Below are 17,561 nucleotides of genomic sequence, written 5' to 3'. Positions count from 1 at the left end.
TCCATACAATAAGTTTGATTTGTGATTTTTTTTTACAAATAAATTAATTTATACATAGCTAAAGAAGAGCATTGTTTTAAAAATTATTTATTAATACATGGGTCTAAGTATAGCTTCAATCTGTTGCTGTTTTGTGCAGTGTTGTAAGGAGGATCCAGTCATTACTGATCTTCTGTGGTGGTTCCTGTCACTAACTGGTGAAAATTTACAAGAAATACATATTTACAATATGTTTAACAATTAAATCAGCATCCTCTGCATTTTTTCTTGTTAAAATCAAATATTAGGATTTTCTATCTAATAAATAAGCAATTTTACTGTAATAGTAAATTTTCAATCAAGATTTAACAGAATCTTGATGCTGAGCTTATTTTGACAAATTTACATTTATGAAACTTGTTTGATAACGGAACCTCCTCCTGTAACTTTGTCTTCTCTATAACATCTTTTCACTTCTATAAAAGTAAGTTATGATGATAAAGTTCCAAAACCAGCGATGGAGGTTTTTCATATTCACAATTAAGTACTGGAAAAAAATCCATCATATTCTATATCAAAAGATTTTTTAATTAATAAGTAAATAACTTTTAGATAAGGATTGTCTGAAAACTGAAATTATCAATTATAAAGAAAGCTCTAGAAATGTTCGATTTTATTTTTAATGTAATTTTGCCTGTGAACTTGACTTTTATATGTGCTATAGATGTTGCTCTTCAAAGTTGTATATTGCTATGCTAGTCTCACAACTTTATTTTATCTATATGTTTAGTACAATTATTTAAAATGTTGCGTACATGTACCTCGTTTCCATTGATTATGTTGCCTTGAGATGGTCCCTCTTTGAAAGCACATGTTGGCTTTGAATGAGATCAACCAACACTCATTTCATCTATTGTGATAAGTATTTCAACTCGTCACTATGTTTCAAGTAGCTGTTAGATAATTATATATTACTAGATGATGATATTTTATGTTGCCTTACTTGTTTACAGTGTATTTTAATCAAATATTGCCTCACAGAATGTGTTTCGCTAAGTTTGAAATGGTGCCATTGTTCTCAGCACTTTAGGTTGTTGAGCGCAAGGTGGTAGCGTTCGCCTTTCTAACCCAAATCGGAGAACCTCGAGTGTCCCCATTTCTTATGTTTATGTAAACATCCGAGGTTGTCCAAGGGTATAGAAAGTATAAATAAGGCCCCCCCCCGTCCTTGCAGACGAGAGACTGACAGCATTGAAGTAACAACTGTCTTTCTCCTTTCGGACCAAAATTCTAAATCCAAATTTTTATCAGTCACGACTACTTTTATTCAGGTAAAATTAATCTCTGAAAGTATTACGTTATTACAATATCAAAATCTGGATTTGTACGGAATTTGATTTATACAAAATTTGAACTTATCCTGATTTAAAGTTATCCGAATTTTGGATTTGTCCAAAATTCAGATTTGTCCAGATTTTGATTTATATAAATTTCGGATTTGTCCAGATTTTGATTTATACAAATTTCAGATTTGTCCATAATTCGGATTTGCCCAGATTTTGATTTATACAAATTTCGGAATTTCCCCGATTTCAATTAAAGGTTTTATTTTACAGAATTTCTATAAATAAGGTTAGTACAATTCACCACCAATAGAATTATACTTTGACGTTATAAAAACATAATCTTCATTATATCAAATTTAGTTTATAAAAGTAGTTATGCTGAAATTGTTGTTTCTTAAAACATACAAGAAAACTTGTGTTTTAAAAAAAAGAAAATCTTGTTTGGCTTATGTTGTATAGAAAATGTATGGTCATGAAGCAAAATTATTATTGTGTATGTCAATGTAATTGTGATCTTGTGAGTATTAGAAATAGGAAAGAAGAAAACACAATAAAAAGTAAAACATTATTTATGCTGTATTTATTTACATCATAAATAGTACATATTTCTTAGTTCTTCTCTATAATCTCCTCTGTCATTCTAGCATTTTATTGTCCAGAAATATCAATAAAAACACAACAATCAAAATGTTACATTCATTTCACCTCACCCCAGTACAAGGCGAATCCAGAATATGTTATGACTGAAAGAACCGTAACAAACAGTCGTAACAATGTGTGTGTGTGTGTGTGTGTGTGTGTGTGTGCCACAGCATATGTACAATTGTGCCATGGGAAGAGAGGAGCCGCTGTAAAATGCGTCAAAACGGGTGACCTGCTAGAAGAGATTGACGACAAGCGGTTGTCTGGTGAGAGCATGCCAAGTACAGTCTCAAGGGATATATTATTGTTACTTGTTATCCATACTTTGCTAAAATAACATGTTTCTAACGTAATACGATGGATCACTATGATAGAGGTATATATTTTAATATGTGCTAAAGACAAGTGCGTCAAAACTAAAGAGTCCACGATACTTCAGTCTTCATACGTCTACCATATGCTAACTTACTGTACGATCTTCCAAGACCCAAGAACAGTTCGTCGCATTTTACAGTGATGGTCGGCATTCTTACTGAATGATGCTATCAATCGTGTTATTTCCAATCAACAAACAAAATTGTCTTAATGTTGCCGGCTGATGAAATTTTGCCTCAATGTACTTCTATATATTCGGTGATGTTCGCGTCTTTGTTGTTTATTTAGACTGGTGGCTGCACAAATACTTAACAACTTACAGCCACAGAAAAATCTATCACAAAAAGACCCGTCCATCAATATTGGGTTACTGCTAATACACAAACACGGTGAAAGGACGGATAAAAACATTGCATTTGCGTTTTAATTAAGATGAGTATATCAAATGTATTTTTCTAAACTTCAGACATAAAGTGAATCTTATTAGAGGAAAATATAATTTTCTTATACAAATTCACTGCTTCTCTAGGTGCAATATTTATTGGATCAGCTAAAGAGTACATCTCGATTAGCAGGCCAAGCCTGGAATAATTAGGGAACTGAATTAGTGCCGTAAGTCCCGGAGCTGCCATCAGCACAGCTCAGGAAATGAATTTAGTCTTTATTACCATGTTATCGGATAAAGTTTTTTGTAGCTTTTGTAATAGCTATTCAGTTTTGGCCAGTGGTCTCCTGTTACTATAACACTATTTAGTCTCATATTCTTGATGAGACAAAAATGATTTCAGCCGCTCATGAGTTACCTCTCCTGATTGTGTATGTTAGTTTAAGCTAATACGAGTTATCTCCATTGCTTTAATTCTATCTTAACGCAAAATATGTAAATTATGTGATCACTCACCCTCTGTGTGTGTGTGTGGAGATTTATATCGTAGCTTTAACCATTTCTCAGTGATATCGCTTCGATGTCTGCAGTGTGGCAGTTTATAGTGACGTCTAGGCCTAGTGCATCATGCCGCAGACAAGTAACATTATGTCCTACCCAGTCACAATATCATGACACCAGGTCGACCATTCCTAACACTAACCTCTAACTAATAATGAGCGCTAAAACGAAGGAAGAAAATTTTAAGTTGAGTATCTCGAATAACTTGGCTTAAAGGTTTATTTCCAAATGTTGTGCTCACATATGGTCTCACGCGTAAATCGGGTGGGTGGGTGCCAATTTGAATCAAATTGGGCCACGCGTTTGCTGAGCTAGTTTTATGTGCTCAGTGTTTAGAAATAAGTCATATTCTCTTATTCGCGGCTCCTGCTTTTATTTTTATTTTACATAACATCATACGGATATTTTGTCCGTGACAAATTATTCAACAATCAAACTGCGACAAAACAGTCCAATAATCATCCAGGCTCCTGAAGGATTCGCGATTTCGAGTAATGTTACTTCGCCTATTTTTGACGTTATCGTTGTGTGTGTAGACATGAAACATAAATAGAAAAAGATAGCACGCCATCAGACAACATAGAAGGAGTGAAGAATTTTGTTGACCCTATTCCTGTGCTATCTGCAAATGTACCTAAAATAGCTTGTTTCTGGCATTTGCTCCGTCTGAATACTCGACTATCTACAAGGTATATCATGCAATTACTAATAGCTCTCTCGCAACGCCATCACACGAATCGGCGACAGTTGTCGTCTACAATAATATTTGATTACTCTGTCTCATAGGAATCACCGTATGGCGCTTCCAGCTTAGATGTTGCATTACTGGATGAGAAATTATAAATAAATTAGCGGCCACAGGAGTCCAACGTTGCGATAAACATGACAACTCGTTATTCGAGCACGGAAGCTATACAATTGAAAGTACGCCTGTTCAACATACCAAATCATGGAACGGTCAGTTGTCATAATTTGAGACTATTTGGGGTTTCTGTTTTGCCAACGAACCCTGGTTAGAGTCAATTTCAAATCTCACACTAGACTGCCTTTTGTAACAATATAACATATCTGCAATGTCAGAGCTTTTACAGAATTGGCGCGAGGCTAATCTATTGCTGTTTGAGGAGACGCACTATGAAACTCAGTTAGAGGGTAAGTTAGTCAAACGATATTATGACAGTTTAGTAGCCATCAAAACATATGTATAAGTTTATCAGTGTAAAACATGATACGAGTAAAGAGGACGCTGACATGAGTAATCTCTGATAAGTCGCTAGTATGACTGCGAACCAGCTGTAAGACGGACTTGATATTTATAATAAGGTAAAAACATTTTTCAACGACTAAGAGCCATCAAGCCTAGTTTTACAAAAAGGGATGACAGTAAGAATTATAATAAATGAGCTAGCTAATAATACACTGGAAACAATAATATGCATTACGAATGTCGGACAAAAAATTGAACTCAAAAGAGGAGAGGGGTCAAAATGACGACAATGACTATATATATATAGGCAGGTCAATGCAAGAAATTAAATATAAAACAAAACAAATAAAACTATAGGCAAGAATCGGCAGAAGTACGATTTATAGATAGCTCTGCCTAGACTATGATGACGTAGAAACGATAATGCAGATAATGAAGTTGCATGATACATAAGATGCCTAGCAGGATAGATTGGCAATTAGTAGACCAATCCTGATCTTGAAACAGAAATTCCACAAGCAATATCTGAGGAAAATATCCACAACGTGAGGCTGCGAAAAGGGCCGTCGAAGCTTATTTTCATCTCCTCAAATACAGAAGTTATGACTTGTAAGATGATAATGTTCTTGAATACATTGGAAACTTAACACCAGAAGACTAACTAGCTCGTGTCCTATTTATTAGCAAGACTGCATTGCTTGATCTGCTATAAGACAAATATTTTGCAAGCTCAGTAGGGGGGAAGATAAACGAAGCAGTAGTTTAGTGTTTGAAATAACGTCGCACAAGGAAATACTTGAAGAAATAGCAAAATATGTTTATGTTAAATTACAACAAGTCTTAAATGATCTGTTTACACTGCAACTAAGACGAATATTGATAACATAAGATCAAAACATCTAATATCAGGATGCTATGAAACAACACATCTCGCAGGTATGCATCTTAATGGAAACTTAAATGCTGGGAAGCAACACATCTAGCAGGTACGCATCTTAATGGAAAATTAAGTGCTGGAAAACAATGCATTTCACAGGTATGCATCTTAATGGAAAATTAAATGCTGGGAAACAACACATCTCGCAGGTATGCATCTTAATAGAAAAAGAAATGCTGGGAAGCAACACATCTCACAGGTACGCATCTTAATGGAAAATTAAATGCTGGGAAACAACACATTTCGCAGGTAGGCATCTTAATGGAAAAAGAAATGCTGGGAAGCAACACATCTCGCAGGTACGCATCTTAATGGAAAATTAAATGCTGGGAAACAACACATCTCACAGGTGTGCATCTTAATGGAAAAATAAATGATGGGAAGCAACACATCTCGCAGCTACGCATCTTAATGGAAAAAGAAATGCTGGAAAGTAGCACATCTCGCAGGTACGCATCTTGATGGGGGAAAAATGCTTTGAAGCAAAACATCTCGCAGGTACGCATCGTGATGAAAAAATAAATGCTAGGAAGCAACACATTTCGCAGGTAAGCATCTTAATGAAAAAAGAAATGCTGGGAAACAACACATCATGCAGGTACGCATCTTAATGGAGAAAAAATGCTGGGAAGCAACACATCTCGCAGGTACGCATCTTAATGGAAAAGAAAATGCTGGGAAGCAACACATCTCGCAGGTACGCATCTTGATGGAACAAGAAATGATGGGAGGCAACACATCTCGCAGCTACGCATCTTAATGGAAAAAGATATGCTGGAAAGTAGCACATCTCGCAGGTACGCATCTTGATGGGGAATAAATGCTTTGAAGCAACACATCTCGCACGTACGCATCGTGATGGAAAAATAAATGCTAGGAAGCAACACATTTCGCAGGTAAGCATCTTAATGGAAAAGAAATGCTGGGAAACGACACATCACGCAGGTACGCATCTTAATGGAGAAAAAAAAAATGCTGGGAAGCAATACATCTCGCAGGTACGCATCTTGATGGAAAAAGAAATGATGGGAAGCAACACATCTCGCAGGTACTTAAATTAATGAAAAAATAAATGCTGAGAAGCAACATATCTCGCAGGTACGCATCTTAATGGAAAATTAAATGCTGGGAAGCAACACATCTCGCAGGTACGTATCTTAATGGGGAAAAAATGCTGGGAAGCAACACATCTCGCAGGTACGCATCTTAATGGAAAACGAAATGCTGGGAAGCAACACATCTCGCAGGTACGTATCTTAATGGGGAAAAAATGCTGGGAAGCAACACATCTCGCAGGTACGCATCTTAATGGAAAACGAAATGCTGGGAAGCAGCACATCTCGCAGGTACGCATCTTGATCGAAAAAGAAATGCTGGGAAGCAACACGTCTCGCAGGTATGCATCTTGATGGAAAAATAAATGCTGGGAAGCAACACATCTCGCAAGTACGCATCTTAATAGAAAACGAAATGCTGGGAAGCAACACATCTCGCAGGTACGCATCTTAATAGAAAACGAAATGCTGGGAAGCAACACATCTCGCAGGTACGCATCTTAATGGAAAAAGAAATGCTGGGAAACACATCTCTTAGGTACGCATCTTGCTGGAAAAGGAAATGCTGGGAAACAAAATATCTCGCAGGTACGCATCTTAATGGAAAAAGAAATGCTGGAAAACAACACTTCTCGCAGTTACGCATCTTAATGGAAAAAGAAATGCTGGGAAGTAACACATCTCGCAGGTGCGCATCTTGATGGAAACATAAATGCTGGGAAACAACACATCTCGTAGGTACGCATCTTAATGGAAAAAGAAATGATGGGAAGCAACACATCTCGCAGGTACGCATCTTGATGGGGAAAAATGCTGGTAAACAACACATCTCGCAGCTACACATCTTAATGGAAAAAGAAATGCTGGGAAACAACATATCCCTCAGGTACGCATCCTAATGTGGGAAAAAATGCTGGGAAACAACATATCTCGCAGGTATGCATCTTAAAAGAAAAAGAAATGATGGGAAACAAAATATCTCACAGATACGCATCTAAATTGAAAAAGAAATGCTGGAAAACAACACATCTCGCAGGCACGCAACTTAATGGAAAAAGAAAATGCTGGGAAGCAACACATCTCGCAGGTATGCATCTTGATGGAAAAAAGAAATACTGGAAAACAACAGATCTCGCAGGTACGCATCTTAATGGAAAAAGAAATGCTGGGAAACAACATATCGCGCAGGTGCGCATCTTAATGAAAAAAGAAATGCTGGGAAACATCATATCGCGATGGTGCGCATCTTATTAGGGACAAAATGATGGGAAACAACACTTCTCGCAGTTACGCATCTTAATGGAAAAAGAAGTGCAGGGATTTGATTGACAAGTGTTTCATATGACACACAATAAAAAGTTTTCAAATACGCATTATCTTTATGATCCTGTAGAACTAACAGAAGAAATGGAAGCAAGCTTTAGTGGACACACCAGGTCTTTGACAAATTTATATCATGACATGGTGAAGCTAAAACTTAATTTAATACGAAGGACAGCATTTATTTCAATCACATTAACAGCAATCTAGTAAATGAACAGCACGAAGAACCTATCGCGTATTATCGATGCTATGGAAAACGAGCTTACTTCTGCAAGAAAACTTACCGATATGAAGTTGGTTTATTTGTTACTAACCCAGACAGATTAAAAGTGAATGTTTTTTGTGAATTTACTTTTTGTAGCAGTCATACCAATTTTTAGGGAGTACATTCAATAGATGTCTATCCTTGTCCCTCAGTCTGTCATTCCTATTCGGAGGTTCCCTTACACCACAGAATGTCATGCCCATATTAAATTCCCCTTCCGCCGCAGACGATCATTCCTCTGTTAAATTTCAATTTGTGTCTAGATGTGTCATTCCCATGCCAAATTCTCGTTTGAGACTTATACGTTTCACGTTTTGAAAATGAGAGCCTCGTGCTACGCACTGTAATACTGACATACCATCGTAGCATCGGATGTGCTCCAGAAGTGACATCTGCAAAGAAAGTGGCTGGATTTGATCAAGCATTAGGACGTCGGAGGCCAGGAAACAGAAAGAAATCCTAACAACCGAAGATCGAGTTCGCATGGAAAATATAAAAGAACTTTTTCAAGGGCTGCTTACTGAGCTGGATGACAGAATTGTTTCATGCCGAAGGACCAGTGCGTATACATGTCCACCTATCTATAATTTGGAAAATAAAAACGCAGACGTATTAAAGGGAACAATGTACTGACCCGAGTTACGAGTTATCAACGAAGACGAAGATGTGTACGATATTGAAAGCTTTCTCAATCGAAAGATTTCTACCCAGTTTATATTCTTGGATTTCATCTTCACAAAAATAAATACGAATTCACGATTATGATGTTAATCTATATAAACCCCTTTCCTAACTCGTCTATTCAAAAACTCAAAACAGGGCGTGTACTTTGGAGACACCTGCCTGCTTTTTAGTATGTATTGCGTCATTTCATCTTTAATAAAAGGTTTGTGAAGAAAAAGAAAACTATTTCATTGCTGTGTTTTGTTTGAATCTTTGAGAAAATGGTGTTTTCCTTTATTTTCAGAAACGAAATCTGAGGGATAATTTTCCTTCACGTCCTCGCTTAAATCAAATAAAGCCTTATGTTCGCCGGTCTTACCGAATCGACAAAGAAAACGAAAACGTGTCAGCCATTTGAAGTAGAAAAACTACATGAAGCGACGCGCTTGTTACAGAGGGTGGAATACCTCTTGGGCCGGGTATAAGAACAATATCCCCACTCTAGACTTTATACAAGAGATACGATCTCCTTCATCAATTTAGCGAATCATAGTTTTCGATGAAGGGATAAAGAAGATAAAAATTGCATGGGCGTCGGAAAAGAGGGAGAGGGAAAGGTTAAAGAGTGAGTATGAAAAGCAACGCTTCAGTGAAAGATGACAAGGGTCCAACAGAAGCTGGGGTAGAGGAAAGGAGAGCAAGAACACTGGGAGAAACACCAACAACATCATCAGTAGTCAGAACTATACCTGGTCCCTCAAAAGGGTAATTCAGAACTTGAGGTCAATTTTTTCAATTTGATATCCTGTTTCTCCATTGTAAGATGTTATAACGAATATGATTAAACCTTTACGTCCAATGAAAATCCATAGATGAGATGAGTGCTGGTCATTACTGCGGCATGTTAGTGAGTAGGTGTGATTATTGGTAAATTGAGGTGGACGCGGGTCAGTAAGATTGAGTATTGGTCAATAGGTTTTTCGGTTCTCACACAAACATTCATTTTGTCCATAGAATGGCCCATAATAGTCTTACTAGGGAGTTTTTTTTCCATTACCTTTCCCCCTGTCCCCAGATGGACCAGTCATCTTATTCCTTTTAAAGTTGTATGCTTTACATTGCAGTAATACATTCTTCTGTTCCCAGACAGGTTGATCCTATGAATGTTTCCAAATGGACCAATGGTTGATTCGATAAGGTGATGGCAAAGGTTCTTACATTGCTTCTTTTTATGCTTGAATGGAGGAGGTATGGTGATTATAGATTCCGTCCTATCCAGTTGTGTCTTCTGACAACCGGCACTGACATCGACGAGCAAACAGACCCATGCCTGACAACTCCAACTCTGGACCGGGCTACGTCACGAATTGACACCAACTTTGACGGTGACAGTTATCGATCTGGGAATTATTCCCGGACCATAGACCATTTTTGTAAGTCTTTGGTATGACTCGGCCGGGGATAGAACCCACGACCTCCCGCATCCGAGGCGGACGCTCTAACCACTAGGCCACTGGAGCGGTCGAAGCAATACCTGATTTGTATGGACCAGATATTATTGCTCAACACACAACAACTTGTCTGAAATACTGTGGCAATAGGATGCTTGTTCGGCTTGACATCTTTTACTATATTTCAGCAATCTGACCACAGTCTAGCTTCTCCCATCGATAACACGGCTGCTCATGCTTAGGAGTCAATGTCGTGAATGACACGTGTTCTTAGCAAAGCATCACAACACGCACTGACTAATTGTATAGTGGAACTGGATTTATTCCAACATTCCTGAACCATCATCACAGATCCATACTTAAATCCCAACCCTTATCGCCTAATTAAGTGGGCTTCAAAGGAGACAAACATTTCACATGCCCAAAATGCCCCATCTCAGTCATCATTCTGAGCAAGGCACATAGAAGTGAGAACCAACTGCGCCAAACCCCAGCCATCACCTTCTAGAGGGTGCTGGATAGAATTCTATGGATGCTTTTCCTTCTGGCACCAAACAGTTTCCTGCAGCCACGTGAAAATGTAACATCTTTGAACCTTTCATATGCTGACTTTGACAATGAAGACAATTACCATTGTTTATAGCAGTTCATTTGATATCCAAGCTTTTGCAGCCACCTTGTAGGAACTGAATGGAAAATATATGTTAAAAACAAAAACATTTTGACACTACAATTTTGGACTGATTTATGGTAAGTTCTTTATAAGAACCTGAATCCTGGGCCAAATACATTAGTTTTGTGACCCACTGATCACATTCAAGAATGCTCTGAAAACGCACTTATATTGACTGCAAGAACAAACTTAAAGACCTAATAATGTTTCCTACCTAAAATATTCTCAGCATGTTATTTATGTTTTCTAATGTCATGGTGTTTGTGTTTGTAATCATATCATTATATATGTTTTTTATCTTATAGGTGTTGTCTAATGTTGGAAAGCGCTTAGAGCTTCTAAAGATTAGGTGCTATACACAGTCCTTATTATTATTATTTACTTTAGGGGAAGTTTCATTTTTGAAAACATAGGCTGAAAAAAAAAGATTTAAAAAAAAGAATAAAAATAACCAATTTTAAAGAAATAATCAGCAATCACAAGCATTGAAAATGTGAACATCTTACACAAGTTGTTACTGATGTTTGCTTTTTCTTTAAATGTCGTACTTCTAGAATTTAAATCCTAACTATATTACCTTAATTTTGATTTTGAGCATTAGTCTAGTGGCCTAATCATTTAATAGAAAATATTTATAAGAAAACAATTGGGCAACTAACATCCACATTTGTTTATTAAAAAATGACCTTTCTCTAATACACCTAAGTTTGAAATAATAGTTGTACAGCCCATTTATATTGGGTGAAAAGTTACACTTGTCGGTATAAAGAGAAAACAGTATGATTTGGGGAAAATGATGGCACATACAGGAAAATTAACAATTAACATTGGGCAGCACTTATGGGCATACTGGAAAATTAACATTAAATAGCACTTGGGGGCATTGGGGAAATTAACATTGGGTACTCATGTTGAAAAAATGTATGGTACAAGGGGAAATGTAATGTTAAAAATAGATATCGGTTGAGCATATACTTTAAAATACCATCACCTTATATTTACTGACCAGCATCCATACCTACTGAACAACAGACACATATACTGACAAGCTCCAATACCTATTGATCAACACCTCACAATGCACATTCACAAACTGACCATCACCCACACTTGTAGACTATGCTCACTACCTAAAGTATGTATAGAACAAGTACTGATGGATACTAACCAGTACAGAATTGCTGACTAGCACCCATTCTTACCAACCACTACATTGTGTTACTGACCATCAAAAAAATATACTGACCAGCTGAGGACTGATGATTTGGATTTTAAAATAAAAACATCATAGGAAAATACATGTCTTCGGTTTTATTAGGTGTTTGTTTTTGTTTTTTGTTTAGTTTATTATTCTTTTAGGCACCTCAGAAAAAATGAAAAACTTAACAACACTGGCCACTTGAATAACTTTGAATAAATTTCTGGGAGAAGAAAAATGAACGTGCAATCTAATTAATCACTACCCACATCTACTAACCTTCACCAATGCTTACTAACCAAATCAGTGTTGCTGACTAGTACCAACAGCTACTGAGCTGGATGTACACTTTCTAATAAAACGCACACTTATTAACCAATACTCTCACTGACAAGCACCACTGCACACTATTTAATACAGTTACTGACCAGCACACATATCTACTGACCAATGCTTATGCCTACTAATAAATAGTCTTACTGACCAGCACCCATATCTGCTGATCAGGACTGACATGTACTACCCTGTAGTCTAGCACCAATGGTTACTATCTAATACAAAGTATTACAGACAAGTACCCAAATTTACTAAACAGCCCCCATTCTTACTAACAAATAGCCATAGCCAGCTTATATTTACTGATCTGCATCCCCACCTATGAACAGATTTGTAAGGGCAGGGTTAGGGGCGACAGTAATGAGGACAATCACCTAATTTTAGACAGACAATGACTCAATCACTATGACCTTGAAACTGATACTTAAATTTGGAAACTTATATAGTACTTATTGCAAACTAAACCAAATATGGGGGAAAAAATGATGGCTTAAGCTATAGGTACTAATAAAATGTCAAAGCTGTCACAGACTTTATTTATTTCCCCAACACCACACACAGGATTCAAAGGATCTCAGTTCAAGTTTTTAACTTTTAAAAACATTCCTTACTTTTGGTTATTTATTAGTGTGGCAACATTCTTTGAACTTTTATTAGTCTCTGTCTTTCTCTGAAACAAAGGTTCTATTTAGATATGCCAAAGACTAAGAGCCATTTTGTTACATGTGGTCAGATAGGTTGTTCTTTTTATAACATATATTTTTAATATCACTAAAATTCGTAAATAAGCTATTTGGTGTTAGCATGCAAAAACACAGGAAAGAAAATTGAGCTTAAGACAGGGAGATAACATAGTTTTTAGCATATATGGTTACACATTTGTGTCCTTTCATTTCAAAAGCTTGGAAAAAGGTATCAATAAATTAGTAAAGAACATTATTAGCTAATAATTCGTTAGCTTTAACATGCAGAATTATTGTGATGAATGTTGAATTTATTATTCGGATACCCCTTTAAAATATATCTAATGATATTGAGAGAAAATTAATTCTTATGGTATTGAATGATGATGATGATTGTGTACGATTTGGATCTTTAATGTAGCTTAAACAATTTTTCAGTCTAACCGCTATGATGTCTGCAATGTGACAGTTTAGAATGATGTCTAGCATTGGGGTATCATGTATAGACATGTAGCATGATGTCCTACCCAGTCACATTATCCTGACACCATGCCAAACAGTCCTAACACTAACCCCTCAATACTGAGTGACAAGTGAGGTAGCTGTTAGTACCATTTTTTAAAGTCTTTGGTATGACTCAGTCAACGTTCGAATCTGCAAACTCCCACAGATGAGGCGCACACTTTAACTACAAGGCCACAGTTCAGTTAGGGTGAAGAAAAAAGAAAATATTGTACACGTATTTGGAAACTTTCATAAGTCATTGATTTCCTAGCTTAACCTAATTATCCTCTATCAAGAAATATGGATATTTCTGTAACATTGAGAAAACAAAACAACTCCAAAGCACACAAATACTTATCCTTACAAAAAGATCATGCTCTAATACTGACTCTATATTTACCTAAGGTAAAGTTTATGATGCATTTGGACATGTGGAGTTGAAGTCAGGGCTTGTAATTTTATTAAAGTATCTTGCCCTATGCAGCTATCTGTCAAAAAAATCTTTGAGTACTGATGAAGGATGAGTCTATACAAAGAAATATAAGTTTGATCATTATCATTTCGATACTTAAAGGTAATGTAAATTACTATTAGGTTTCTTCCATAGATTTGCTTTTATGGGAGCTTTATTAGTACCATGAGTTCTATTAGATTGTTTCCAGCTAAATATTTTCCCAAAGGCACTTCATAAACCTTTACATTTGAATTATTTCTCATCAAAATGTGTCTGCATGTGTTCTTTGAGATGTTGATTCCTAGCAAACATTTCATTACAAACTTCACATTTGAATGTTTTTTCTCCAGTATGTATTATCATGTGCAGCTTCAGTCTACGACCCTCACAAAACAATTTATTACAAACTTCACATTTAAAGGGTTTTTCTCCTGTGTGTACCCTCATGTGCACTTTCAAATTTCTATTTTCAAAAAACATTTTATCACAAAATTGACATTTGAATGGCTTATCTCCTGTATGTCTCTTCACATGCTTCTTAAGGCTTGATTTATCAAGGAACATTTTATTGCACACATCACATCTGTGTAGTTTTTCTCCAGCATGTATCATTAAGTGCAACTTTAGATGTGAACTCCATCTAAATGTTCTATTACAAATTTCACATTTGAATGGTTTCTCGCCAGTATGGATTCTCATGTGCTTCCTCAAAGTACTACGCAAGGTAAATAGCTTGTCACATATGTCACATTTGTGTAGTTTTTCTCCAGTATGTATTGTCATGTGTAACTTTAGATTTCTGCACCTGCTAAACAATTTTTCACAAACTTCACATTTGAATGGTTTTTCACCAGTATTAGGCCTCACATGCTTTGTTAGCATAACATTCTCAGGGCACACTTTGTCACAAGCTTCACATTTGAATGGTGTGTTTTGCATATGTGTTTTCATGTGAATCTTTACCTGACTTCTCCATGTAAACATTAGATTGCACACTTTGCATTTGAAAGGTTTTTCTCTGGTATGAGTCTTTGTATGCTTGGTTAAATCTGCATTCAGAACAAACATTTTATCACATGTGTCACATTTGTATGGTTTTATTCCACTATGTCTCAGCATGTGCGACTTCATATTTCCCATCTGACTAAAACTTTTATCACATACTTCACATGTGAATGGTTTTTCTCCAGTATGTATCCTCGTGTGCGCTTTTAATTCACTACTCACTTTAAACATTTTATTGCAAATAACACACCTAAGCTGACTATCTTCAGAATGTATCTTCATGTGAACCTTCAAATCACCAACCCAACCAAACATTTTACCACAAACTTCACATTTTACACGTTTCTCAAGGGAGTGAATCCTCATGTGCCTCTTTAAATTACTACAACTTAACATTTTATTACAAACTTCACATGTGAATTTCTCTCCAGTATGTATTCTCATATGCAGCTTGATACTAATCCTGTGTCGAAATGTTTTATTACACACTTCACATTTGAATGGTTTTTCTTCCGTGTGTATCCTCAAGTGCGTCTTCAAACAATCTTTCAATCTAAACACTTTATTGCAGACCTCACATCTGAATGGTTTTTCTCCAGTATGTATCGTCATGTGGCTCTTTAGATACCAACTGCGAATAAACGTTTTATCACAAACATCACACCTAAATGTTTTTTCACTGATATGCATCGTGTGATGATTTTTTAATGCACAAGTGCCACTAAAGATTTGATTAGGCCCCCAGTCCTCATACTGGAATGGTTTCTCTCCGGTAAGTGCCATCGCGTGCACCCACAGACGTTGGCTCTCGCTAAATGTCCTTTTACAACATCACATTCTAAAGTTTTATTTGGTCTCCAGCATGACTGATACTCACAACTCCGTTCCTGTCCTTGATTTGTGCCCAAGCTTCTCGTGACCAAACATGTACGATTTGAGATCATGGTGTCATCACCTGCCTACGTTGATTATAACAATAATGCTGATTAAATAAGTATTATAAATCATTATGATTATGGCGAATTCGTCTTCTTTTTCTATATTTTATAGGTCAAAGCCTCTGACCCCCTTTCGCGCATTACAGCAAGCAAGCCACACACTACTGCTGTACGTGCAGCACGTGGACTATAGTCTGACTATACATCCCCGTTTGTTTGTACCCCCCTACCGATTTCAATAACGAAAACTTTTAATGTTGTAAATGTGCACATAACTAAGTCAACTGGATCATTGATTTATAATTTCTAATCTGAATGTGACCAGAATGGCACTAATGGTGGCATCCCCTGCACACTTTCATGCTAGACGGACTTTCCATACTAACACGGCGCCATATTGCGTACACTATAGGCAACTTTATTTCCATCAGACAACATAATGACGTAGTTCATCCTGTTCGGCAACCATTACGTTGAGAGTTCGGAATTATACCACTTTGCACACATGAACATAGAAATAAAACCGCTTGTTAAATCCACTTGAAAAGCTAATTTACTGTTATTATTTTCCTTTGCTTGATTCGACATTGTAAATATCGGAAAGCAGACTACTTATGTATATCATCTGTAGGCGTGAGACACCCATTTGATGAAAATGGACTTGTCCAGGAACTGGAAATGGATCCGATCATGTCCGTCTATTACATTGAAAACAACTTTTAAGCATGAAATGCGCAGACGATCACGGTGTTAGGGCCACTCTACTCACAGTCAGGTTAGAAACTATAATTCAATGAATGAATTGACTAAGTTCCTTGCGCGTTTCATCACATTAAAGTTTCCATTATTTAAATCGGTAGAGTGGTACAAACAAACATATTTCGATTCCACCAGGATAAAAATAGCACAGTAAGCATATTAATTACATATCAATTTGTGGAAGAGTGTTGATATGAGCTGCCAAGTGTGTGAAATATTCCTGAAACTTTGATTACTCGTTCCGATGTCAACCAACATCGAACACACTATACAAACCCGTTATTTGGATAGTAAGATATAGCACAAAAAAAAAACAAAAAAAAAAAAAAAAAAAAACACGTGCTATGTCTTATATTGTAGGACTACACGTGGGCTAGAGTATTATTAATCGACGAGAGCGACGTTGCCCAAGAAAGTAGCTAGACTTATGCGATGACGCAGTTCAGTGACCGCCAAACACGTTTATGACACATTTTGTTTGCTTGTATGTTTTGGTGTTGCTTTTTTTTCCCTTTTTTTTTGTTAGTTGTTGTTACGCAACTGTTATTGTCTGTAAATCCACAACCGCGCTGTTTCTTCTTATGACCATAGCTTTCCCATACTCTTTACAGTCCCGAAATATATGCTGGGTTTTACGAACCCCAAAATTAGCCCACGGCTAACAAATTACATGTAAGGAGATACACTCCGTCATCAGTACACTGTTCCAGCTCCACGGCTGCTACAGATCATCTTCAAAGCTGCTACAGACTCCGGACACGCCTAACACTTCTAAACACTCCGAACATTAGACCCTCCGGACATGAGACACTCCGGACATTC

General features: G+C 36.7%; 2 protein-coding genes across 2 annotated transcripts in view; both read right to left on the bottom strand.

Moving 5' to 3' along the window:
* The window catches only part of LOC149799488 (phenylalanine--tRNA ligase beta subunit-like), a 103,290-nt gene extending 100,649 nt beyond the window's left edge, over nt 1-2,641 (bottom strand). Inside the window, exon 1 of the mRNA XM_089958865.1 lies at nt 2,437-2,641. Coding sequence (XP_089814991.1) covers nt 2,437-2,494 — 58 coding nt within the window. The 5' untranslated portion in view covers nt 2,495-2,641. The remainder of the gene's footprint in view (nt 1-2,436) is intronic.
* A 10,273-nt stretch (nt 2,642-12,914) lies between these two features.
* On the bottom strand, nt 12,915-16,120 carry LOC149799487 (uncharacterized). Its single transcript, XM_089958858.1, has one exon. It carries the CDS (start codon nt 15,823-15,825, stop codon nt 14,290-14,292), a length of 1,536 nt encoding a protein of 511 aa, XP_089814984.1. The 5' UTR covers nt 15,826-16,120; the 3' UTR covers nt 12,915-14,289.
* Nucleotides 16,121-17,561: the final 1,441 nt, after the last annotated feature.

The sequence above is a fragment of the Sinohyriopsis cumingii genome, chromosome 5 (assembly GCF_028554795.1).
Source record: "Sinohyriopsis cumingii isolate HCF-2022 chromosome 5, ASM2855479v2, whole genome shotgun sequence".
NCBI lineage: Eukaryota > Metazoa > Mollusca > Bivalvia > Unionida > Unionidae > Sinohyriopsis > Sinohyriopsis cumingii.
Note: the sequence above shows the minus strand (reverse complement) of the source record. Positions and strands in the feature narration are given on the sequence as shown.